The following is a 27636-nucleotide window of genomic DNA, read 5'->3' on the forward strand; positions in this document are numbered from 1 at the left end:
AAAGGACAAAAGAAGAGCAAGTAAGGAAAACTCATTTACTTCCTAATAATGCACAGTCGGGGCAGTGACAGTGAGCTAAGATATGAGAGGAGGTATGGTATAATTTTAATAACCTTTACTTGGTATTTTTAAAGAATTATTAAAAGCAAGAGCAAATGGAATTTGATAGTTCATTAAGTTCTTTTTGGGGTTTTGCAAATACTCTACACTGAAAAATAAGCAAGAACTACTAAAGCTTTCAGTCTCCAGCTATCTTCCTAGTCCACAGGCCAAAGCTAGGTTTTAGGAGGTCTGAGGAAAAGAAATCTAGCCATTCTTCTGCCGGCAGAGTAAGGAGTGAATCCTGTAAGTCATAAAAGATAGTCCAATACTGTGGGCATGGGAACTTACCTAACACAGATGGAATCAATTTTCCAGAAATAATTGGAAAAGAATGAAGAAATGACTATAGAAAAATAACATGCCATATAAGTTTAAGAGGGGATGAATGAAACCATACTTGTGACCTTTTGTATAGACTATGTTTAATGGAAGCAATACCAGTCCTTTTTAGAGCATATCAAGAAAGTTATCTGAAGAATGCAACCATTCTTTGTTGACGATCCCAGTTTTACATCATCCTTTCCACAGAGGGTAGGTAAGATGGATCAGCTTTTTGTTGACATTCATCGAGTTCAAAAACGCCATGTCTTCTTTCTTTAAATGAAAACCAAAGACCTGGGGTGGGAAAACAGAAATAAAGGTCATTCTACTTCTCCTAAATTGCCACATAAAAATGGATGGTTGACTGGGTGGTATCTGAAAGGGTGATGTGACTAGACTGCAAGCTCGTTGTGGGGAGGGAATGTGTCTCTTTTATTGTTACATTGTACTCTCCCAAGCACTTAGTACACAGTACTACGCACACAGTAAGTGCTCAATAAATATGATGGCTTCTGAAAAGATACCCCTAAAAGTATCCTGAATGAAGTTTTCCACAACTGTGAGGAGTCTGAAATCAGGTGCCTCCAAATACTGTTATTTTCCCATTGATATCTCTGCTTCCCTGATCTTTACTTTGCACTGATTATTGTTCATAATGTCTAATAAATGGCATATGGGGAAAGGTAACATTTAAATGGACAAAATCAAATCATAGAATCACAAGGGTAGAAGGAACATTGATAGACATTAAATCCAGCCTATTCCAAGCAGGAACCAAACACAGGTGCCACTAGCAAGTGAAAGAAAATATTAATAATAATTTCAGAGATTAATAATATTTCAGTAACCATCATGCTAGAATTGCTTAATGTTCATTTCATTATATTAAGAAAATTCAGTCCCATTTTTCACTCATCTCTTGAAAATTTAACAATGTATATTTCCATGTGATTCAGAGTAACATTATTTCTATGACTGAGAATCAATTATGATTAGATCACTGCATTTAAGGCTCTAAAATTATATGAAAATCAATTGGCTAGCCAACTCTTTACACATTTCCTGACCTTCAACAACGTCTATGAAGCCACCTCCTCCAGGAGACATTACCAGACTAATCCTCAACTCCCTGGTAATGTCATTCCAGCAGCTGCCCTTAATACTCACGGGCATGTGTGTATCAATTAATCAGCTAATGAATAAATTAAATTGCCAACTTTTGTCATTGATATTTATCTTCAGAACTTTGGAAAGGCTGTGGCCATTCCTAACCGAGGTCAATTTCTTGGAACTATGAGGACACTGAAATCGGGACAAATACTGTTATCTTCCTGTAGATATTTTGGATTCCTTGATCTTAATTTTGTATTGATTATTGTTCATAATGTATAACTGCTTGTGACTTCCTCCTAAAGTTCTATGTGGTTGTTATCCCTCTTTGGATTATGACAGTTCTTGGCGGATAGTAAGTGTTCAATAAATGCCATAATAATAATCATGATAATAACAACCATTTCTAGGGCAAAAACAATGACTTTAAATCTATTGGGGTTTTTTTTAATGGTATTTGGTAAGTGCTATGTAATAATGTTGGTATTTGTTAAACGCTTACTATGTACAGAGCACTGTTCTAAGTGCTGGGGTAGGTTTATAGGGTAATCAGGTTGTCCCACATGAGGTTCACACTCTTAATCCCTATTTTACAGATGAGGTAACTGAGGCACAGAGAAGTTAAGTGACTTGCCCACAGTCACACAGCTGACAAGTGGCAGAGCCGGGATTCAAACCCATGACCTCTGACTCCCAAGCCCAGGCTCTTTCCATTGAGCCACACTGCACTGCACTAAGCAATGGCTTAGATACAAGCTAATCAGGTAGGACACAGTCTGTATCCCATACGGGACTCACAGTCTTAATCCCCATTTCACAGATGAGGTAAATTAGGCACAGATAAGTGAAGTGACTTGCACAAGGTCACACAGCAGACATGGTGGAATTGTGATTAGAACCCAAATCCTTCTGACTCCCAAGCCCCTGCTCTATTCACTAAACCACACTGCTTCTCAACCACCCATACAGCTGTTTCCAACCACCTACTACAATGCTCCCCTCCCCTCAAAGTAGGTACTCATTGAAAACTGAAGAAATTATGATGAAAAAATGTGATTATTTCTTATGGCAGGAATAAAGGAGGGGAAGTTGTTTTATCAGGGCTGGTGTGCTGCCAGCAGCAAGTAGGATTATATCAGAAGGTACTGTTAACTGTATTAAAAAGAAAATCTTAAAAACGGGTCACCTCTACCTGCCTTCATATTTCCAGATTGAACAGGTGTTCTGGGGTGTGTAAATGGGTTTACAAACAAAATGGAATTTATATTCTGGTTCCTCGGGTCATCTGCTCTTTCCTTATTCTAGATTTTATCCTGGTATTGATTAGAGTCAAAGATTAAATTAGAGGATACTATGAAACTCAGTCTCAGACCAAGCGCCGCAATGGCTGAATACTGGAAGACCATGACTGGCTCTTATCCAGCTGAATATCTGAGAAAATTGTGGAACTAGGAGGAAAGCCCAAAATACAACCAGACACTGTGGACATCAAGCATAGCAGCACAGCAGAGGTAGTCTTTGGGTGTCCCTGGTTCTATAAAGACTGTTCATTCCCCACAGGTCATTTAAAGCCACAAAACTCCCTGTCAATGGCACAGTGACATCATCTTACAGTTCAAAAGACAGCTGAGTGATGCAGAAAGGAATATGAAACTTGATTCAAACTCAAAGTGAGGTGTAAACCACCAGGTTGCAAGCCAAAGAGGTGATTAATGACAAGTTTTAGTTCTCTTATATCCCCCCACAACTATACACCCTTCTGGCACCCAACCATGTGGGGAAGAGTCTGCCCCACCCTGTTCCCCTGGTACTACTCCCATCATCCCTTCATCCAGCCCACGAAGGACCAAAAAGTAGCAGCAGGTGGCCTTTTCAACTTTTTTCAAATGTTGAGGTGGTCACCTCCATAACAGCGGCTGTGACTTTGGTGACTGTTGTCCTGAGCCATAAGGAGCCTGAAATCCTGCCCCTCCTTTCGTATTTATCATCATCCTTTTCTTTTATATTTTTGTTCACTTTTCGGTATGTGTATGTGGCTAATCCCCTCCACGATTTATTCTTAAATTGTGAGCCTCTTGGGGGCCAGGGTCCATGTCTATAACTTATCTGTGTACTTTTTTCTCAGTGCTTAGGGCAGTGCCTTGCACAAAGCAAACACTCAGTAAATACTATTACCACTACTATCATGGCAGTCCAGGAAAGTACTCATGTACTCTGTACTTGGGAAATCTCAGAAAACAGTTTTATAGAATAGAAAGATCTGGGTTAAATATTTTCCTCATGGCAAGTGAGTTTGAATGCATGATTAAAATCAAGTTCGTGTTACTCCTAATGCGTATCTAATGAATGATGGAACTTAATAAGCACTTATTTTGTGTCGGGTGCTGGGGTAGTGGCTTAGTGGACAGAGCACGGGCCTGGGAGCCAGAAGGTCATGGCTTCCAATCTCAGCTCTGCCACATGTCTGCTGTGTGGCCTTGGCAATTCAATTCACTTCTCTGGGCCTCAGTTCCTTTATCTGTAAAATGGGGAGTAAGAGCGTGAGCCCTGTATGGGACAGGGACTGGGTCCAACCTATCTTGTTTCTACTCTAGCGCTTAGAAAAGTGCTTGGCACATAGTAAGTGCTTAACAAGTACCAACACTATTATCATCATTACCAATGGTCTATTCTAATCTACACTTTGTCATCCCTAGTAGTAATAAGAGTAATAGTAATAGTATTTATTAAGCACTCCCTTCATGCAGTGCACTCTACCAAGCTCTTGGGAACCACGGAATTAGAAAGTGACGCATTCTCTGTCAACAAAAAGCTTTCACTCTAAAGGGGGATGCAGAAAAATACATTTAAAGAAGCACTCCCAAACAATGACTGTTCAAATTAATGCTGAGGAAGGATATAAATTAATTAATTTGCCTCAATCTTATGTGGGACAAGATGGTAGGAATGATGGAAAAGGTGGTATAGATAAGGAGAAATGATTGGAGAGGAAAGAGAGACTTGCAGGAAATTTTATTTGATGATAATGATGACTTTATAAGCAGGAGTACATACGGCTTGAGAGTCCAGAAGGATATGGAAGGATTCAGGCATGGGGTTCAATAATGGCTTCTTCTGCACTACTTTCAAACATGCTCATGTATATCTATCCTAAAATAAACCTCTGTTGATAGCACAGTTCTCTCCAGTTATTGCCCCATCTCTCTCCTGCCATTCCTCTTCGATTTGAGTGAGTTGTCTACACCTGCTGGTTCCACTTCCTTTCTTCCAAGAAGTCTCTCTTTAACCACCTCCAATCTGTCTTCCACACCCTTCATTCCACGAAAACTGCCCTCTCTAACACGACCTTCTTGTCAAATCAGATGACTTCTACTCCGTCCTAATACTCCGAGACGCTTTCTTCAGCTGCCTTCGACACTGTGGACCACTCTTTCCTCCTGAAAATATTATTCCACCTTGGCTTCACTGATACTGTCCTCTACAGGTTCTGAACCTATCGCTTTGGATGCTCCTTCTGAATCTCTTTCACAAGCAACTCCTCTACCTCCCAGCCTCTAACACTGGGAGCTCCACAAGGCTCAGTTCTGGTCCCTTTCAACTCTTCATCTACTCTCACCTAGCTTAGAAAATTCATTCATTCTCATGGTTTCAACTATCATCTCTACAAGATGATTCCCAAATCTACCTCTCCTTCTCTACAGTCTCACACTTCCTGCTTTTAGGATCTCTCTATTTGGATGTTCCACTCACATCTTTTTTAAAAAAATATAATTAATTGGTTATTATTTGCCATGCTCTAAGCTAATCAGGTTGGACAGAGCCCGTGTCCTATGTGGGGTTCACAGTCTTAATTCCCATTTTACCTATGAGATAACTGAGGCACAGAGAAGTTACGTGACCTGCCCAAGGTCATACAGCAGACAAGTGGTGAAGCCAGTACTAGAACTCAGGTCCTTTGACATCTAGACCCATGCTCTTTCCACTAGACTACACTGATTATCAAGCTAAACATGTCCAAAACAAAACTCCACATCTTTCTAACCAAACTCTGTCTTCCCCATATCTTTCCCATCACTGTAGACACCACCACTATCACCCCAATATTACAAATCCATAACTTTGGGATTATCCTCATTCACTCATTCATTCAATCATATTTATTGAGGCTTACTGTGTGTAGAGCACTGTATTAAGCATTTGGGAGAGTACAATACAACACTAAACAGACACACTCCCTGCCCACAACAAGCTTATAGTCTAGAGCGGGAGAGACAGACATCAATACAAATACATAAATTACAGATATATACATAACTGCTGTGGGTATGGCAGGTGAGAAGAATAAATGGAGCAAGTCAGGACCATGCAGAAGGGAGTGGGAGAAGAGGAAAGGGAGGGCTTATTCTCCCATTCAAACCACATATTCAATCTGTCACCAAATCCTGTTGATTCTGCCTTCACAACATTGCTAAAATCTGCTCTTTCCTCTCCATCCAAACATAATTATATAGTGAAAAAAGCTCTGGTGTGGGAGACAGAGGTCACGGGGTCTAATCCTGACGCTGCCACTTGTCAGCTGTGTGACCTTGGGCAAGTCACTCAACTTCTCTGTGCCTCAGTTACCTCATGTGTTAAATGGGGATGAAGACTGTGAGCCCCACATGGGACAACCTGATTACCTTGCATCTACCCCAGTGCTTAAAACAGTGCTTGGCACATAGTAAGCGCTTAACAAATACCATTATTATTATTATATCACCATTATTCTGACCTAAATACTTATCATATTCTGCCTTGACTACAGCAATGATCAATCAATCAATCAATCACTGGTATTTATTGAGCGCTTAATGTGCACAGAACACTATTCTAAGCACTTGGGAGAGTACAACAGAGGTGGTAGGTACATTCCCTGCGCAACAAGCACAATCTAGAGGGCGAGACAGACACTAATATAAATAAATACATTACAGATATGTACATAAGAGCTGAGGGGAAGATCCTGGGACAAACACCAATATCCAAAGGGTAAGAAAGCGGGAAAAAAGAGAGTTTAATCAGAGAAGGACTCTTGGAGGAGATGTGACCTTAATAAGGCTTTGAAAGTGGGGAGAGTGTTGGTCTGGCATATGTGGAAGGGAAAGGAGTTCCAGGCCAGAGAGAGGAGATGGGAAAGGGGACAACAGTGAGATTGGAGCATGGTGAGCAGGCTGGCGCTCAAAAAACAAAATGTGTGGGCTGGGCTGTAACGGGCCAGTAAAGTAAGGCAGAAGAGGGCAACCTGATTGAGTGCATTAAAGTTGACGGTAAAGAGTTTCAGTCTGAAGCGAGGTGGATTGACAGCCACTAGAGGTTCTTGAGGAATTGGAATACAGCTCACTGTCTTTCCCGCCTCCTGTCTCTCCCTATCCCAGTCCTTACTTCACTCTGCTGCCTGGATTACTATTCTTAAAAAAAGCACTCAATCCAGACTCTTCACTCCTCAAGAACCTCCAGTAGCTGCCCATCTACCTCCACATCCAACAGAAACTCCTCACCATCAGCCTTAAATTGTTCAATCCTACCTTTCTTGGTGATTTCCTACTACATTCCAATCTGCACACTTGTCTCTTCTAAAGTCAGATTTCTCACTATACCTCATTCTCATCTATATCGCCACTGACACCTTGCCCACATTCTCCCTCTGGTCTGGAACTCTCTCCTCCTTCATATACGGCAGACCATCACTCTCCCCACTTGAAAGCCTTATTAATTCCACAACTCCTCCAAAAGACCTTCCCCATTTAAGCCCTCTTTTCCCCTACTCTCTCTATCTCCCTTCTGTGACGATTCTGTACCTGGATCTGTACCCTTTTAGCACTTGATATTCACCTCACCCTCAGCCCCACAGTACATGTACATACCTGCAATTTCTTAATTTAGATTAATGTCTGTCTCTCCCTCTAGACTGTAAGCTCCTTGTGGGCAAAGTAAATGTGTACCAACTCTGTTGCATTGCATTCTCCCAAACACCTAGTACATTGATCTACACACAATATTAATAATAGTACTTATGAAGTGCTTACTTTGTGCCAAGCACTGTACTAAGCACTGGAATGGATATAAGCAAATCAAGTTGGACACAGTCCCTGTCCCATATGGGGCTCACAGTCTCAATCCCCATTTTACCGATGAGGTAACTGAGGCACAGAGAAGTGAAGTGACTTGCCCGAGGTCTCACAGCAGACAAGCTGCAGAGCCAGGATTAGAAGCCAGGTCCTTCTGACTCCCAGGCCAGGGTTCTATCCACTAGGCCATGCTGCTTTTCCACACTCTGTCAGTGCTCAATAAATACCATTGATTGATCAATTGATTGATATACGATTGATATTTCTGAGCAAATGTTTTTTAAGCCACATGAAAGTCTGCAGCCCCAGACTGACTTGGAGTCTTTAAAAAACACTCTTTAAAGAGAGACAGGAAGTTGATGGTCTAGCATTAGTGCAAGCCTCGCCCTTCCACATTTTGTTTACTGTGTCTGCTTTCCTTGCTTATTGTTTCAAACTAGCTTTTGCATTAGGGGAAGCAGCATGGCCTAGTGGATAGATCACAGGCCTGAGAGTCAGAAGGACCTGGCTTCTAATCCTGGCTCCACCACTTGTCTGCTGGGTGACCGTGGGTACATTACTTCTCTGTGCCTCAGTTACCTCATCTGCAAAATGAAGCATAATTGCTTAAAAAATACCATTTAAAAAAAATCCGACTGCCTTGTAAACAACTAGGAAGATTCTTTACAATCCAAATTCTGTTTTATCTATCCTTCAAATTAGCGCCCTTGGAAACAAGAAGTGGGCTCAGAAGGCAGCATATCAGCACAGCATAGTAAGGTCACTATATCAGTTTCTTTCAAGGACCTTATTTCTTTAGTCCCCCAGTTGTGAAGCACAGGAAGATGATACAAATACACAGGGAGGTGATTTTCCCAGTCTTGACATGAAAGAAAAAGATATAACATGGCCATAAGATCGTCTGAGAAAAAGAGAGGCTAGGGCTGAGGTATTTCAGTACCTTGGTCAAACGGCAATTGGTAATTCTGTTCCAGTGTGATAATTTCCAGAAAACCCTACTGAGATTGCCAGCTCTGTTTTATCATGGGCACAACACTTAGAGGAAACTCTGGGAGGAGCTGGTTCACAATTGGCGTGCGTTTAACTCTTGTGACTCCTTGCTTGACAACCAAAATTAGTACATTAAAGTCTCTAGAATTGAAAAAAACAGGCCCTACTACTCATATCCTGGTTAGGTAATCCAACTGACGCACACAGTTTGAATGAATAGAAACCTAACAACTCAGTTAACACTTTGAAGATGTGGGACAATTCCGAAAGACATGAGGATATCCAATTCCAGGACACTTAAATACACCGTGTTAGAGAAGGCACTAAAAGTTGGAAGAAATACATTTTTTATCCTTTTAAAAACATAAAAATCTGATTGTAGAACCAAATATTACAGGTTGAATTTTAGATACATATGTTTTACATCATTTAAATGAAAATGGTCTCTAGACCCTAAGTTCTTGGTGGGCAGAGATCACGTCTATCAAGTCTAGTAAATCACACTTTACCAAGTAAAGGGCTCTGCACACAGTAAGAACTCAATAAATACTGTTGATTGCTAGTACAAAATATGATAAAACTTTTGCAAGAGGATGGAAACTTCAGCAGGAACACAGTCACTATTTGTAGCTATCATTCCACAACAGGATTCCATTCGTCTGATGCAGAGGGTGTTAATACTTCCTAAAGGAAACAATGGCTTATGGTTAAAGATGGCACAGCGTGTAAATCTGCACAGCATGGCACACCTGCCAGGAAGACAGTACGGGTCAGCTTTCATTCACTTTGAATGCATTCCCGGCTCCCATCCAGTCAGCCCTTCAGGGCTTCAATCTTTCATGTGTTACCATTCTAACATGATCCTATGCTCCAGTTTCTGTGGGTAAGTCACCACTTTGGACCACCGCTCGCTCAACCGTTAGTCAAATTAGACCCATTAGACTGGGTTCCTAAAAGGCCTACTTTTGACTGTGGCAGTGGTGCTTGTAGCAGAAAAACTAGCAACCCAAGGCTGCCGGCAAGGAGAATCTGTGGACAATGCATTAAAGAAGCAGCGTGGCTTAGTGGAAAGAGCCCGGGCTTGGGAGTCAGAGGACATGGATTCTAATCCTGGCTCTGTCACTTCTCTGCTGTGTGACCTTGGGCAAGCCACTTAACTTCTCTGTGTTTCAGTTACCTCATCTGTAAAAGGGAATTAAGACTGTGAGTCCCACTTGGGACAACTTGATAATCTTGTATCTACCCCAGCACTTATAACAGTGCTTGGCATATAGTAAGTGCTTAAAAAATACCATAATTATTATTACAACTTTTCTCCCCCCACTACCAGGCTCTTGCTGCTGTCACAGCCAGTTTCTTTGCCATTGCCACCTCAGCTTGGGAGAGGCTTAAGCCTCAGAGGAAATGACAGTCAAAGTGGAAGCAGTGGCAATGAAGAGCATGATAGGAGCATTCAATTGTATTATTCATTCAATTGTATTTATGGAGCATTTACTGTGTGCAGAGCACAGTACTAAATGCTTGGGAGAGTACAATATAACAGTAAACAGACACATTCCCTGTCCACAATGAGCTTACAGTATGTGGCCACTTGATGCTTCCCCAACCAAGCTGTCTCTAATGTTCTGATTGGGACATTCCCATAAGTACACTTGAAGGGGTAGGAGGGAGAGTGGAGGAATTTGGCTCAGAATTTGGCTTCTTGGCTCAGAGCAGGTGACAGTGACACAAAAGAGAAAAGGGAAATTGCCCAAGCCTCTAAGAGGTTGGTGTAGCTGAAGTAGCCCACGGTGGTTTTTCTGAGCACTGGCACTCTGGGATTTTCCCAGTAACCCACTGTGCCAATCTGGGTGCTGACACTCCCTGACACTGTATCCATTTCTATCCTTGCTGCCCTTGGCAGAGGTCCAGTAAAGAGCCCTGGCTGGGTGAATGACCCTCAGCAAATAGGCAGATAGCAGCAGTGTAGCCCAAAGGAGTGGAGGGCAAGCACAGGAGACTCCAGGTGGGAAACTAAGGGATTGTGAGTGGGTGGGTGTAGGGGTGTTTCCCCACTAGTACCTTGCATTTGTGCCTGTTCTTATATAATTAATTATCCAATACTGTTCTTCGCAGAGGTCTCTACAAGGAATATATCATCATCATGACATAATAAGCACCTCCTGTGGCACATAGTAGAAGTTCCTGGACTTCTTCTGGATGGGCTCATGAAGAACCAATCCATCAGTGCAATTGATGAGCCCTTATCATATAAAGAGCACTGTACTAAGCACTTGGGAAAGTACAATACAGTGAAGTGGGTAGGCATGATCCCTGTCTAAGAGAAGTTTACAATCTAGTTGGGGGGCCGCTGCTGGCAGAGGCTTTTGGAGAAGGTTGGAAATATACCTTTCATTTTACCATTAAGCTCTGGAGATCAAGACAAAATTGTGTCCAAGAAAGAAATAATAATAATAATGTTGGTATTTGTTAAGTGCTTACTATTGCCAAGCACTGTTCTAAGCGCTGAGGTAGATACAAGGTAATCAGCTTGTCCCACATAGGGCTCACAGTTTTAATCTCCATTTTACAGATGAGGTAACTATGGTACAGAGAAATTAAGTGACTTGCCCAAGGTCACACAGCTGACAAGTGGCAGAGTCCACTTAGAACCCATGACCTCTGACTCCCAAGCCCGGGCTCTTTCCACTAAGCCATGCTGCTTCTCACAAGGTAGTGTTTCCAACTCTCCATCACTCACAAGTCAAGCAGCTCTAAAATGTGTTCTGATCAGCTTTTGATACATTTTTAGGGACTTTCAGACACATGGACCTCTAATCATGATCTCACAATAACCCTGGACATGCACTGATTCCTCCATATGCATGTTCCCCTGATGCAGCTAACTGCTTATTCAACATTCTTTCAGTACATACTGCACTTTTACTGTTCTGCTCAAATGAATTTCAGGCAAAATAGACAGCAGCTTGCTCAGAGAAATATTAGCTTAATTTCTATTATGTCCACTTGCATTGGTTTCAGAGGTTTTCTATGCCTCATTTCTCTGCTGGTTTAATATATGTCAGCCTAAAGACTGCACCAAGCAAAAGGAGGGGTAGAGAGACCACCAGCTGTAGAAACACTCCAAAGACTCAGGGAGTTGTCACAATGAAAGACAAGTGTGATATGTTTATACCTAATCCGCCGAAGTGATGAGTGAGGTTCTAAGTTGCTGGCAAGTATCTTAAATGGGAAGTTATCTTTTTAGCTGAATGATACGTATGTCAGTGCTCTGCCTGAATGTGCGCTTGGGGGCACAACTTGGGGGGAGAAGAAAGGGGCAGCTGCCCAAATACAGACCTGAAATGGAGGTACAAGACTTCAAACAACTCATCAGGTTAGTTTGGGTTAAAGTGGGGAAGCATTTCACAAGATTTCCTCCAAGTGCAAAAATAATGAGGTTTTGTTTGCGTGTGTGTGTGTGTGTTTGCGTTTTGGGGTTTTTTTGGGGTATTTGTTAAGCATTTACTATGTGTCTGGCACTGTACTAAGCTATGGGGTAGATACAAGCTAATCAGGTTGGGCACAACCCATGACCCACATGGGGCAAACAGTCTTGCTCCCCATTTTACAGATGAGGGAACTGAGGAACAGAGAAATAAAGTGACATGTCCATGGTCACAGAGCAGACAAGTGTCCGAGGCAAGATTAGAATCCGGGTTCTTCTGACTCCCAGGCACATGCTCTATCCACTAGGTAACACTGCTTCCCTGGCTGGTTCCACATCTAAGAATGTTTCTTTAGCGAAGAGAAGCAGTATGATCTAGCGGAAAGAGCATAAGCTTGAGCGTCAGGAGACCTGGGTCCTAATCATAGCCTTGTTACTTGCCTGCAGTTTGACCCTGGGCAAGTCAGTTAACTTCTTCGTGACTCAGTTTCCACACCTCTAAAATGGACATTAAATGCTTGTTCTCCTGCCCTCTTAAACTGTAGGGTAGGGATGGTCTTTGAGTCTGTGTTGTACCTACTCCAGTGTGTTGTATCTACTCCAGTTAGTATAATGTTTGGCACACAGTTAGTAACTAAAAAATACCATTATTTTAAGAGCATCCCAAGAATCTATTTTTCCAGCTGCCATGACCTTTCCACTTTGTTCCTCGAATCCATTTAGGCACCCTTCAATGTTTTGAAATCATGAGTACATCCCTTAACATTTCTTTGCTTCAGTTTCCTAATTGGCAAATTAGGGATTTAATTCTTGTTCTCCCCTTTTAGATCATAAGTTTCCTGTGGGACAGGGACTGTGTCTGTCCTGTTACTTTTGTATCTAACCCAGTGCTTAGTACAGTGCTTGGCACAGAGTAAGCGCTTGAAAAATATCACTACTATCTTCCTTAGTTATGCATTTCATTGTATGAGTCTATGCTCTGTCAATCCTCTCTCCTGCAATGGTTCTTTGCCTTGTCCTTATGTCTGGTTCTCAATTATGTCTTCCCCAGACTTTCTAATAGACACAACCTCTTGATTCTTGGAAATTAAGTGACCTCTCCTTCCAACTCCTCCCACTGCTGCCTGACTTGTATATTCTAAGAGGAGACAAGCTTCACTAGAGGAGAAAAAAAGAAGATATAAAAAGCAGCCTCATGGCTCAGTGGAAAGAGCACAGTCTTGGGAGTCAGAGGACGAGGGTACCAATCCCTGCTCTGCCACTTGTCTACTTTGTGGACTTGGGCAAGCCACTTAACTTCTCTGTGCCTCAGGTACCTCATCTGAAAAGGGGGATTAAGACTGAGCCCCATGTGGGGCAACCTTATTACCTTATATCTAACCTGTGGCTTAGAACAGTGCTTGACACATGGTAAGCACTTAACACATTCCATTATTATTATTAATAAAAATGATCAGAGTGTCAATCTTTCATTTGGATCCATTTTGCTAAATACAGCAAAAAGATTACAGCTCTTATTTAAAAAAATACACACTAATGCAGATAGGATGACATCATACCATGAAACTGTTGATATGGAGAATTCTTAAAGCCAGTCAAAGCTGTACTAATGTGTCATAGAGACAGAGATAGCCAAACTGCAAAAATCCAAAACAGCAAAATTAACTGAAAATGTTATTTATTAGTCAACCTAGGAAGAGGAAAGTGATTATCGGAGAAATGATAGATTCTTGGACAATTGCTCATTTCTTTTTCTGTCATGATTGCTTCTGTTTTTAATGAATGTTTTATTCTATTGCCAATTCTAGGTAGCCTTGAAGAACAAATATACGTTGAGATTTGCAAATATGAGCCATTCTATGTACTTTTTCTTGGATTTTAACAGGCTGTACTTTATTATATGTTGCAATACACTTTGGGCAAAGCCTGGAAGTGGTTTTATTAGAATCATTTAGGGGTTTAATCGATGAGTGGTCTCAAAAAAGGTAGTAGTGGTAATCTAAGGAGTGAGGGGAAACTCACAGGAAGAGCATTAGGGCCTTCCAGGACTCACCAGTTTGCAAATTATAAGAGTGCAGAGTCAGGTAAGAGGATCAGGGTTCTCAAAGGAAAGAAAGGCCACTACTGCCACTCGTAAAAAGAACTGAACAAAGTGCTCACATATCATCACTTTTTATTTCTTGAGCACTGACAGTGTGCAGAGTATTGTATTAAGCACGTGGGAGAGTTGGTAGACATGTCCACAATGAGCATACAGGCATAGCAAATGCAATACTGTATGGCTCTCACCAAAGGGGTTCTTTTTGGCCCTGGTCAAAGTGAAGATTCTCTTTTCTACTGCAGAAAAGTCTTGATAGGACTGCAGCACTTAATGCTCACATATTTATTCTCTGCTGCTTCCCCTATCTGTATTTATTTAAATCTTTAATTTATCTGAAAATTTAAAAATAAATTAGATTGTAAGTTCCTTGAGGGCAGAGATCATGTCTACTAACTCAATTGTATTGTACTCTCCTCTGCATGTAGTGCTCAGCACACAGTAAGTGCTCAATAAATACCATTGATTGATTGATTGATTGACCTGTCATCTGCTGAAATATCTGAAGAAATTTGATTGCCAGAAAAAGATATCTTCTCTTTTTCACTACTGGTCAAAATGAAGCCATTAGAATCAGGGTAAGATTAAGATGTTACCTCCTGAATGAAAAGACATCAAACAGGTCTCAGTGAAGAGGTTCAATGTGAAAAAGTACTTCAGAAAAAAGCCGCCTCTTCTATGTGTGCTGGGAAAGACTATACACACAAAAACATTTTGTGTGCTTCAGGCAGTCCTAGCAATGAGCTGGCTACTAGAAGAAAATTCTGGAAATAATTTCCCAGGTTTGGATAAGAGATTTAAACACAGACACTACAAGAGGTGACATGTCATTAATTAATTCATTCAACCGTATTTATTAAGTGCTTACTGTGTGCAGAGCACTATACTAAGTGCTTGGCAAGTACAATTCAGCAACAAATAGAGACAATCCCTGCCCACAATGGGCTCACAGTCTAGAAGGGGGGAGACAGGTATCAAAACAAGTAAACAGACATTAATAGCATCAATATAAATAAATAGAATTATAGATATATATACACATCATTAATAAAAATACATCAAATTAAAAATATATATATACATATATACACAAGTGCTGTGGCAGGGGGAGGGGTAGAGCAAAGGGAGTGAGTCAGGGCGATGGGGAGGGGAGGGGGAGCAGAGGAAAAGAGAGGCTTTGTCTGGGAAGGCCTCCTGGAGGAGGTGAACCTTCAGTAGGGCTTTGAAGGGGGGAAATCTTGCAAGGGACTAAGCTATTGAGAAAAGATTCTTCAACAGCATCAAAAGCAGAAGCTGCCGAGGGCCCATGAAGACTACTGAATGATCATGGAGGAAATGTTGTTCTCAAAAGAATTGAAAATGATATAGCCCGAGAGTTCACTCTTTCATTAGATATTGATCGGGGAAGTTAGGAGATTAAATCATGCTGACAGCCACTCAGGTATGTCAATGCCATGGATAATAATAATAATTTAGGTATTTGTTAAGCACTTACTATGTGTCAGGCACTGTACTATGCACTGAGGTAGATATAAGGTAATTGGGTTGGACACAGTCTCTGCACCACATTGGGTTCACAATCTTAATCTCCATTTTACAGACGAGGTAACTGAGGCACAGAGATGTGAAGTGACTTAGCCAAGATCACACAGCAGACGTGCCACAGCTGGTATTAGAACCCAGATCCTTCTGTCTCCCAGGCCTGTGCTCTATCCCTTAGACTATGCTGCTTCCCTAGACCACAGTGGTTTTCTGCTTCCCTGCTGCTTCAGGTATGTCACACACACAACCCAGGCCAGACATGTCCGGCTACACAGATCCGTGTGGATCACTTAGGACAGCCACCAGTAGCAGGGATGAGGAAGGAGACAGATGAATAGCTGAAATGGCACTCATCAACCTCCGTCACAATTATCACTACTTTTACTATTGGCAACATAATAGTAATTTTTTTTTGAAGTTTGTATTTTCTGCAAAGCACTGTACTAAGTACTGGGGAAACATGTCAGGATAATAGAAACAAGGCATAATCTAAAAGAGAGAGGAGAGAGGAGAAATGGGCAACAGACACATAAGCAAAGAAATAAGATAAGAAAAGGCAAAACAATAACTAGCCTGTAAATGTCACTGCCACTGCAGCTGTCAGAGACTGTTCTCTGAGGGTTGTGGGGGCCCCTCTGTCCCGTGCCCACAACCCCAGGCAAGCAGCCTCCGGTAACTGCAGATGGGCAGCCTCAGCTGTGTCTTTGTCCCCCTCCTCCTGCTGCGATTGTCTGGGGATGGTGGCGGGGGGGGGGGGAGGGCTGAGATGGGGGGATGAGGGGGTGGGGAGCCCATCTGACCAAATGTGACTATGTTTGTGTGAGCGTGCATGCGTGTGTATGCACAGGTGAGAATGCGTGCGAGAGAGAAAGTGGGAAAGCATATCTGTGTATGAATGAGTGTGTAATAATAATGATGGTATTTGTTAAATGCTTACTATGTGCCAAGCACTGTTCTAAGCAGTGGCGTAGATACAAGATTATCAGGTTGGCCTGTGTGGGGCTCACAGTCTTAATCCCCATTTTACAGATGAGGGAACTGAGGGGCAGAGAGGTTAAATGACTTGCCCAAAGTCAAACAGCTGACAAGTGGTGGAGTAGGGATTAGAACCCACGTCTTATGACTCCCAAGCCCTTGCTTCTTCCACTAAGCCATGCAATAGGAGAGAGTATAGATATACAAGAAGTGTATGTAGAAGTAGAAGTAGTAAAACTAGCATAGTATTTATTAAGCACCTACTCTGTGCAAAGCATTATATTAAGCACTAGGAAAGAAGTATAAAGATGGCGCATGGACACAGTCCGTGGCCCCTAGGGGGCTCATACTGAAGAATGAGGTGGGCAGAGGGCTGGTAAAAGGAATATTAGGAAAGATGAAACAAAACCATGCAAGACAAGAACGACAATAAATTTGAGAGGAACCACAATGGCGTGGGCCGAAACAGTCACAGAGGTCTCATCTGTGGCCTTAGTGATGGGCCTGCCCAATTTTCTGAAATTTGAGACCCCATGGTGCCCATTTTTGAGTTCTTCCCAAGTTGGAGCAGGGGCTGATGGGACCCTTGGTGGCTTGGGGGTGGAACTGTTTCTCTTCCACACAATGAGTCCTGGGGTCGGGGGAAGGTGGGGCAGGGTTGGAGAGGGTAAGGAGAATGTATGCTGCCTCTGTTTCAGTCCTTCCTGGGTTGCATATGTGCATGGAAGCGTGTATGTGTACAGTTGTACTGTACTTACCCTAATGCTTACCATTGTGTTTGGCACACCAACTGTTATGATTATCATGCATATGTGAGAGTATGTGTGAATGAGAGTGTGTGTGAATGAGTGTGTATCAATGAGAAAGGTGTGTGAGAGAGTGTGTGTACATGTGTACGTGTACATGATCATGAGAGTATGTTGTACAGTGAGAGTAAGAGAGTAATTTATTAGTAATTTGCCGGGTTTTTGCAGCATGATCCATGTACAAATGAATAGTTGCAAAAGCGGCCCGGCCACACAAATGAGTTTGACTCCTATTTTAGATCAAATTGATAAGCTAGTTGTAAACGAATCACTAAGACTAGGTGGTATCCATCTGAAGGAACTCAGTGTGTAAGTTGTAGAACTCCTGGCAAGAGTAGCTTATGATTACAAGTGGCTATTATATTCGATGACTGACTAATTCTCTGAATAACTCCATTTATATGAAGGGTTCCAGAAATGTTCCTGGGAACCAAAGCCAGTTACTCTCCCTGCTACATTTTATATCCTAAAATCAGGTAATTCTTACCTCCATATTTTTCCCAGTACTTAGCACAGGTCTTTGCCCACAATAAACAGTAGAGTATTACTACTATAAGTACTTTAGGATCAGCAAACCTAAATTTATGAACAGTGATAATTAACATGATTTCCAGAGAAATCATGTCTCACCCATATCACAATAATAATAATAATAATAATAGTATTTGTTAAACACTATGTATCAAGCATTGTAACTAAACACAGGGGTAAATTCAAGATAACTGGATGAGGCACTGTCTCTGTCCCAAAAGGGGCTCATAGCTTGGGGGATGGGGGAGAATTTGTATTTAATCCCCAGTCACAAATGAGAAAACTGGGGTCCAGAAAAGTGAAGCAACTTGCTCACAATTATACAACAGGCAACTGGCAGAGCCAGTAATAAAACTCAGGTCCTCTAATTCCCAGGTTCACATCCTTTCCACTAGCCTGCACTACTCTTTGAAGTTAACAGTGTGGATCAAGGGAGTCATTTGGGCTTTTGACCAAAGTTCCACAACAGATCACTTTTCTAAAATACCATTCAGTCCATGACTCCCCACTCCTCAAGGATCTCCTGTGGTTGCCCATTCACCTCTGCATCAAAGAGTAACTCCTTACTATTGGCTTTAAAGCCTCAAACAGCTTGCCTCCTCCTGATTTCCTACTATAACTCAGCCCGGAAACTTTGCTCCTCTAACACTAACCTACTCACTGTACCTCGATCTCGTCTATCTCACCGCCAACCCCTTACCCACATCCTCTCTCTGGCTTGGAACTCATTCCCTCTTCATATACAACAGACCACCACTTTCCCCCCCCCACCCTTCTTCAAAGCCCTATTAAAATCACATTTTCTTCAAGAGGCCTTCCCCGACTAAGTCCTAATTTCACCCATTCCCTCATCTTCTGTGTCATCCTGGCACTTGGATTTGAATCTTTAAGCACCTGATATTCATCCCACCCTCAGCCCCACAACATTTATGTACATATCCATAATTTATCCATAATTTATTTCAATGTTTCTCTTTAGACTGTAGGGAATGTGTCTACCAACTCTGTTGTATTTTACTTTCCCAAGCACTTAGGACAGTGCTCCGCACACAGTAAACATTCAATATATACCACTGGTCGAATGCTTTTTAAGACCCAGTCATCATAGGATTATAGGGTAGGGTCAGTTTAGAATAAAAAAAACTAGCTGAAAGAGATGAAACAAGGATAGGGATAAATTTCCATTTCAGGATGGAGAAACATAAAGAATAGAATTTCATAAAAATTGGTGCTAGGACCAATTTATTTGACATTTTCAATAATGAAATGGAAGAGGGAGTACACAGTGAAATATTCAAGCTATTTCAGGTGGCAAAAGCCTTGCTGATGGTGAGACACTGCAGGAAGAGTGGATAAAGCCGAGAGACTAGGCAGAAGAGGCGAGGCAGGTGCACTTCAGCGTGAGAAAGTGCAAGTGCAAGACAATGCACCTAGAGAGACAACATCATCCAAACTGGAACTGTAAGCTGGTGGGCTCAGAGCTGCATGTCCTGACTCAGGAAGAAATAGGAACTGTTGTTGACTTTCCTCAAATCAGTGGCTCAGTGTGCAAAAGCAACCAAAACAAGGCAGCAACAAAATGCTGGGCATCTTCAAGAAGGGCTTAATCAACAAAACACAAGGTAGAGTTGGGCCACCATAGGAAATCGTGTTACTTCCACATCCAATTCTATTCACCACATTTTAGGAAGATCGTAACAGAGTTGAGAAAGATATAGAAAAGGCAATTAAAATGAGGAGGCAGATGAAGCAATTCTTAAATGGGGGGACACTGAAGAAATCAGGGTATTTCAGCTTCAAATGACAAAGGTTGAGGGAACAGAATTTAATTTTGCAAAATCCTAAAGGGTGTAGAGGACACAAGTGGGATCGTTGTTTACCAAATCCCATAATGCCAGGACTGGGAAGAATCTATTAAAGCTTGAAAATGGTAAGTAAAATTTTTTGGAGCAAATGGAATGAACTACAAATGAAATTAACTTCCACAAGAAGTTGTGCAGACAGATATACGGTAATCAGGGGTAGATACAAGGTAATCAGGTTGCCCCACGTGGGGCTCACAGACTTAATCCCCGTTTTACAGATGAGGTAACTGAGGCACAGAGAAATTAAGTGGCTTGCCCGAAGTCACACAGCAGACAAGTGGTAGAACCGGGATTAGAACCCACATCCTCGGACTCCCAAACCCGTGATCTTTCCACTGAGACATGCTGTTTCTTTTGCAGTATCGTGACTACCATCTCCCACATTATCATTTCCTCCAGGCATCTTTTGTTACCATTGTCAGAATCAAAACAGTAGACTGAATAGGTATCGGGACTTCTTATGGTCTTACGTTTTTAAATGACTAATACAAAACATAGCTCCAATCTTAAGAATCAACTTTTCATTTTGACTACTGGCACAGAAATGGGGCAGGGATTTCAGTGGAGGGCAGTGGGATGGGGTTGGTCAGTGGCGACTGAGTTTCAGAGCTCAAAATCAGAAACCCACCATTTGGAGTCTTTTTAGTCCTCCCGGCAAACTCTTACATTTTGCTGTAAAAGTGAGGCTTGGATCCCAGATCTAATCCTGACTCTGCCACTTACTGCTGTGTGACCTTGGGCAGTTTAACTTAACTTCCCTGTGCTCCGGTTACCTCATCTATAAAATCAGGGTTAAGACTGTGAGCTCCACATAGGACATGCACTGTGTCTTGATTACTTTGTTTCTAACCCAGCACTTAGAACTGCACCTAGCACATAGTAAGCACCTAACAAATACCATTAAAAAAAATAAGCCATGGGAGAAATCACCCTCACCACCCCCCTGGTATTTTCTCCTACTGATTGCATATATTTCTTTTAAGACATCATGAAAAATTTGGACATTAAACTGGAGAAATATTTTACCTTATATACGTGCAAAACCTTCCAATAGCATAGATGCAATTTTTGAAATAAAGAGTGTTGCTGCTTTTGCTGAATTATTTGGTACTAAAAGTCAGCTCGAAAGACAAACTATCACCCCACCATATAAAATTGCTTGGAAGCTGGATCAAAACCAATGAGCCTTGTTTCACAATAATGCTAAAATGAAACAGCAGTGGGAAAACTACTTCAGGAAGTCAGAATTCACTATCAATCACAGTCAGACTTTCCATACCTTTCTAGAGACAGGAACTCTTAAAATAATCAGCCCACTTTGCCTGCACACTGAATATCCTTGTGATAAAAGACAAAGTTTCCAAGGCATTTTCCAAAGTGCATCTTCACAATATATAGAGAAAAATGTGTTACCATAAAATTCAAAGGAATGGTTTCTGGGACATCAACTCCAAATCCTCCTATTTGTATTTAGGAAGAGCAATGTACAGGAGTAAAAATTCAATTATTTTCCTTGTTTCCTGAAACTAGACGTTAGGTACACTAAGAAAATATGAGCAAAGGAAAAGATGTAACAAAGAAACTTGCCTGCCAGTTCAGAGTTAGATGATAGTGATGGAATTAGCATGACCTAGTGGAAAGAGTACAGGCCTGGGAATTAGATGACCTGCAAGTAACTGCCATGTGACATTGGGCAAGTCAAGTTCTCTTTGCCTCCGTTCCCTCATCCACAAAATGACTATTCGATACCTGTTCTCCCTCCTACTAGGACTATGAGCCCATGTGTTACCTGATTATCTTGTAAATGAACCAGCGTTTAGTACAGTGGTTGGTACATAGTAAGCACTTAACAATTAAGGCACATCTCCTCCAAGAGGCCTTCCTTGACTAAGCCCTCCTTTCCGCTTTTCCCACTCCCCTCTATGTCACCCAGGCTTGTTTCATTTACTCATCCCCTCTCCCAGCCCCACAGAACTTATGTACATATCTATAACATTTATTTATATTAATATCTTTATCCCCCTCTAGACTGTAAGCTCCTTGTGGGCAGGGAATGTGTCTATTATGTTGTACTCTCCCAAGCACTTAGTATGGTGCTCTGCACACAGTAAGTGCTCAGAAATACGATTGAATGAATGAATGATTATCATCATCATTATTATTGTATAAACTCATTATGGGCAGGGAATGGGTGTGCTAATTTGATGTATTGTACTTTCCCAAGCACTTAGTACAGTGCTCTGCACATATCGCTCAATAAATATGACTGATTATTATTGTCATCATTATTACCATTATTCTCTCATGAACTAGGTCATGCCTCGATCCTGAACCCTCAAGCCTGAGATCCTACACAGACGAATTCAACTGTAAGAGGAAGATTACAGTGACAGTGGCTATGTCACTCCATTTATACTTATTTTTGACTTTATAGGACCATTTATGGTCAAAGTGATTACAACTTGATGCTGAAGTTATACCATGGCACCATACCCAGAAGAAACTTTCCTTGGGAGACAGTGTGGAGTTCTCTGTCAACATGATGCAGCTTTTTTCAGGAGTCCCGCTAGGACTGGCCAACTCAAGAATTACCCAGGGTGGGTTTTTTTTTTGGTCAGTGACCTTTGCCACTAATGTCATAGTCCAAGAAAGCAGAGTTGGAACTAGATTCCAGGGCTTCTGATTCCCAAAGACCTATTTTCCAACTTCAGGGCAAGCATTTTAACAGAGAGAGCTAAGGACACCACAGTTTAGATGTTAACTATGTGAGGAATTGTAATGATACAGCCAAAGACGGAGAAGGTAAAATTCTGTTAGTCATCTCATAGTACAGTCAGTTCTCCTTTGTTCCCAAACAACCTTGCAGTCCAGGAAGCTCCATTGTCCTCGCACCCGGTTCTGACATCACGAATATGCGCAAAGTTGTCCCTTCAGATACATCGCATTCTACCAGGCAGAATTGCACTGATGGAAGAACATTTCCTAGTTCCTCTATCCAAAATGCACCACAACAGCTCACGCTACAAAAGAACTAACTGCTAAATTTATACAGATCAAAGAGTCATTCCAGATTCTATAATTTGCAAGTTAAACAGAGATAAACCGGTATGCTGGACTATTAAATCCTATGCCACGGTTTTGGTAGTGATTAATCCCTGAGAGTCGAAATCCAAAAATTTTGTAGAATAGCTAAGAATACTGCCCAAAAGATAAAAAAAAATCCTCTTTGACCTCGACAGGATGTGTTCATGCACCGAAGCATATCCCTGTTTGGGGCTGCTAAACTATAGAGTTACTAATGACCAAAAATTACGCAGCTCTGAACAAACTGAATGCAACATTCTATTGTACTTGTTAATTTCACAGGCCTTTCATATATCCATCCAAGATACAAACCTTTGTTTTAAATGCATTGCTAATGTTTAAAGATACTTCTCCATCCCCAAATTCTCTCCTTTTCTGCAGTCCTGCATGTCCTTTTGCCTTCAGGATATCTCTAGTCTTGACAACACCTCAAACCTAACATGTCCAAAGCAGAACTTCTCTTCTTTCCCTGACTTTCCCATCACAGTTGATAACACCACCATCCTTCCTGTTCCACAAGCCCACAGCCTTGCGTTATCCTCAACTCATCTTTCATTCAACCCACATATTCAGTCAGTCACCAAATCCTGTCAGTTTCACCTTCACATCTCTAGAATGGGCAGGGACTGTCTCTATCTGTTGTCGATTTTTATATTCCAAGCACTTAGTACAGTGCTCTGCACATAGTAAGCGCTCAATAAATACTACTGAATGAATGAATGAATCAATCAAAACTACTATCAACATGGGTTCATGTTGAGCTTTGGGTGCCAGCAGAACAAAAATCAATCAGTGGTATTTCTTGAGCACTTACTATCAAAAGTACTATCATACTGGCCCAAGCATATCCCACCTCAAAGAAGGCATCAGATTCCTCACTGACTCCCCTTCTCCCGCCTCTCCCCTCTCCAGCCCCTAAATCACTCTATTACCCATATCATTTTCTTAGAAAATCATTCCATGCACAGTTTCCCAATCTTTAGAGACCTTCAGTGGTTGTCCATTTCTCTCTGCATCAAGAAGAAACTCCTAACTACAGGTTTTAATGCACTCAAATCAGTTCTTGCCCTCCTATTAACTACAAAAGAGTACACACATTTAGCTTCTCTAACATTCACCTTGATCTCATCCCTCTCACATTCAACTCTCCTTCCTTCCTGTAACTCTCTTCCCCTTCATATCTAAAAGACCATCTTCAAAGATCTATGAAATCATATCTCTTCCAGGAAACATTCCCTAACTTCTCATTTCCCCAACTTATTCTCCTTCCTTTTTGTGTCTCCTATGCGTTTGGGTTCATAATCACTAAGCACTTAGATGCTAACTTTGGACAAATAATAAATAAATATGATCGATTAGTGGATTGATTGAATAAAGCATGACTCATATCATGTGTGTCAGCTTTACGAAATGAGGACCATATGTTTTATCCAGAGCATTGTAACAGATTCTGGGAAAATGAGCAGGAGGTACCAGCCATACAATTTTTTTCCCACTTTTTCTTTCATCTCGACTAGTGGAGGGCAGCATCTTTAATAATCCCCTAAGAGTGGAACTGCAGTCTGGAAGAGATCTCAAGATGATCAGGACAGAGTGGCAAACAGGGGAACAGGAATAAGCAAGAGGTCAGCAGCAGAAGAGTCAAGATCACAGCATAGTGCATGGGTCTTCTTGGGGGAAAGAGCTGGCTTGGAATGTGAGAAGAGAGGATTAAGCGGGAGAGAGAAAGAAAGAATGAGAGAGAAAGAGAGAAGAGACACCTGTGCTACAAAAATGATCAGAAGGTTTGGCTTGTAACAAAGAGAAATGGGTGAATATTTGAGATTTTTGAGAAGGGGGGAGAAGTCCTCTAGACTGTAAGCTCGTTGGGGCAAGGAATGCATCTGTTTATTGTTGTATTGTACTTTACCAAGTGTTTAGTACAGTATTCTGCACACAATGAGCACTCAATAAATATGACTGAATGAAAAGTGTGCAGAATTTAGTTTCAGGCAATTAAGAATGGACCAGAGAGGAGAGAGACTGGAGGTAGGGAGACCAATAAGCTGATGTCCAAGTCAAGCTGGGATATGATAACTAGCTTGACCAGGGTGTTGTCTGGTTAGATGAAAAGGAAGGGATGGATCCTGGAAATGTTGGGAAAGAAAAGATGATGGCATTTAGCAACAGACTAAGTGTGGGGTTTGAAAGATAAGGAGGAGTTATTGAAAATGTCTAGACTTCAGTTTTCAGAGACAAAGCATTTGATGGTGGTCAACTGTGATGAGAAAGTTAGATGAGAGAGGATTTGGAAGGGACAATGGGTTCATGTTGAGCTTTGGGTGCCAGCAGAACATAAATCAGTCAATCAGTGGTATTTCTTGAGCACTTACTGTTTACCGTTGTATTTTCCCAAACAGTACAGTGCTCTGCACACAGAAAGGGCTTAATAAATACAACTGAATGAATGAATGAATGTACAAAGCACTCTACTAGGCGCTTGGGAGAAGAGGCGCCCGGGAGACAGAAGGAAATGTGAGACTGCAGAAGAAGGAGGTTGGGTCTACTGAGGTATATCTTGGGAGCCCTCCACATAGAGGTGGAAGGAAGTCATAGGTGAAGATGAGCTCCCCAAGGAAGTGACTGTAAAGTGAGAAGAGAAAGGGCCTGAGAACCAAGCCCTGCAAACCACCACAATAGAGTGTGAAGAGTGCAAGGTGGGGAGTGGTAGGTGAAGAAATTGCCTTTAAGTCACATTCAAAATAGAAAATGCAATTCGGGAACAAACTGTACTAGGGTCTATCAAATATCAGTTGTGCTCCTGTTCCAGAAGTCACAATGGACCCAAGTAATTTGTCCCTGGAGTTCCAGAATTACTATCCAATCTGAGAATCTGACCTTGCCCTTGGTTTAGCCCACTGAGAGGAGTGATACAAACTGGCTGTCCTGTCAGCCTGATATGGAGTAGATTCTTATATAAGCCTCCACTTCATTTCAGCTGTGTTGATATGGCCTGTGATGTAATCAGCTTGGGCTGATGCTAGTTGCAAACTTATCATCTGGACATACTTCACAGAGTACCAACGATATCTGAACAGTCTGTTTTGATTAATATCAATTTCTCCCATAACATTTCCCTTGTAAATGGTGCACATTCTTAGCAAAGGAGTCATAAGTCATTCAACCACCAGAAAATTAGATTTTATTGACATTTCAGATTTTTCATAAGAACATCCTTAAGAAATTTTAGTTTGGGATATTGTATTTTATGAATAAACCTACCGCATTTCAAATAGTGATTTTTAGATTGTGAAAATTAAGGCACATTGCTGCAGAGTTCATATTGGCATAGGGAAAAGTTTAATACTTGCAATCTACAAAATAAAACTTGGATCCCAGGAAACGTGCCGTCCATCATGCATACTGTTCAAAACTGAAACATCATCTTCTGCTAGAGATAAATCAAACACCTATAGAAATGCATATGTAGTTTCATTAATCACATCATCATTATCATCATCAATGGTATTTGGGCACTTCCTATGTGCAAAGCAGTGTACTAAGTGTTTGGGAGTATTATGTACAGTAAGGTAAAATTAGAGCCTCTTCTGTAGAAAATAGAGACTTTCATCCTTGTATTCCTTCAATTGTATTTATTGTGCACTTTGTGCAAAACTCTGTACTAAGCACTTGGGTCTCAAAGTTACACACATTTACCTTTTTCTTCTAAAAGCATTTTAAAATGCATTATTTTGGGAAATATTTCACTGTGTCTTCTTCCTTAGCTGATTATCCAAATGGCTATAATGAAATGGTGTGGTTTTTTTAAACTCTATGAGATGCTTAGAAATTACACAAGAAATTCGATTCTAAAAGCATTCAAGCTTTATTTTGGAAAACATTTCACTGTGTTTTCTTCCTTAGTTGAATATCCAAAAATCTATAATGACTTTTTTTTACTCTACAAGATACTTAAAAATAACACAAGAAATGCAATTGTATTCAGGCTCTTTCTTTTCTCTTACCTGCTTTCCAGTGTTGGGCTAGGGCTGACTGGATACCTTGTCAGTGAGACATGCGACATGTACTAAAAATGTTAATTACCACCCACCACCATAGTTGGTTGATACACCACATAAGAATGAGTTTCCTGTAATGATCAGGTTTCTTCTCCAAAGACAAATTGTCCTAATAATAATAATAATATTTGTTCAGTGTTTACTATGTGTCAAGCACTGTTTTAAGTACTGGAGCAGATGCAGGTTAACAAAGAACCTTCTAAATATTGTAGACTGATATGAATTTGACCTGAGTCAAGGTCCAAATACTAACATAAAAATTATTTAAACCTTAATAGAGGATGAGGGTGTGCTTGACAGGCCTTCTGTTCTTTCTGTTTAAAAAACAGTTTTACTTTCACTCAGCAGACATAGGTTTATGTTAAACTGGGTCTGACAAGTCTCATCATTTCCCCTTCCCTCTCCCTATAAAGGGATAAAGGGGAAGGGATCTGACTAGTATTTTCATTTACACTTCAGACTCAGTCACAGAATTCCCTGGCATTCTGGCTAGAGGCCAGGGGGGAAGACAAAGGTACCATCAAAGGGATGTATCAGAGCTCCATATGGCTATCAGGGTAAACACATGAATAACATAATTACCACACATCCTCAAAGCCTGAGCCCAGGAACTTGGACAT

The 27636-nt window shown here is 41.3% G+C and overlaps 1 protein-coding gene across 3 annotated transcripts in view; it reads right to left on the minus strand.

Moving 5' to 3' along the window:
* Positions 1-502: 502 nt before the first annotated feature.
* LOC100074803 (uncharacterized oxidoreductase ZK1290.5-like) overlaps positions 503-27636 on the minus strand; it is a 215752-nt gene continuing 188618 nt past the window's right edge. For 2 of the 3 annotated variants that reach the window (XM_039911850.1, XM_029062884.1), the window contains one exon: positions 503-717. In XM_039911850.1, the coding sequence (XP_039767784.1) occupies positions 616-717 (102 nt within the window). In that variant the 3' untranslated portion in view covers positions 503-615. Of the gene's footprint in view, positions 718-26113; positions 26408-27636 lie in introns of those variants that run through there. The other variant, XM_029062885.2, reaches the window with a different exon arrangement.

This window comes from Ornithorhynchus anatinus, chromosome 4 (genome assembly GCF_004115215.2).
Source record: "Ornithorhynchus anatinus isolate Pmale09 chromosome 4, mOrnAna1.pri.v4, whole genome shotgun sequence".
Classification (NCBI taxonomy): domain Eukaryota; kingdom Metazoa; phylum Chordata; class Mammalia; order Monotremata; family Ornithorhynchidae; genus Ornithorhynchus; species Ornithorhynchus anatinus.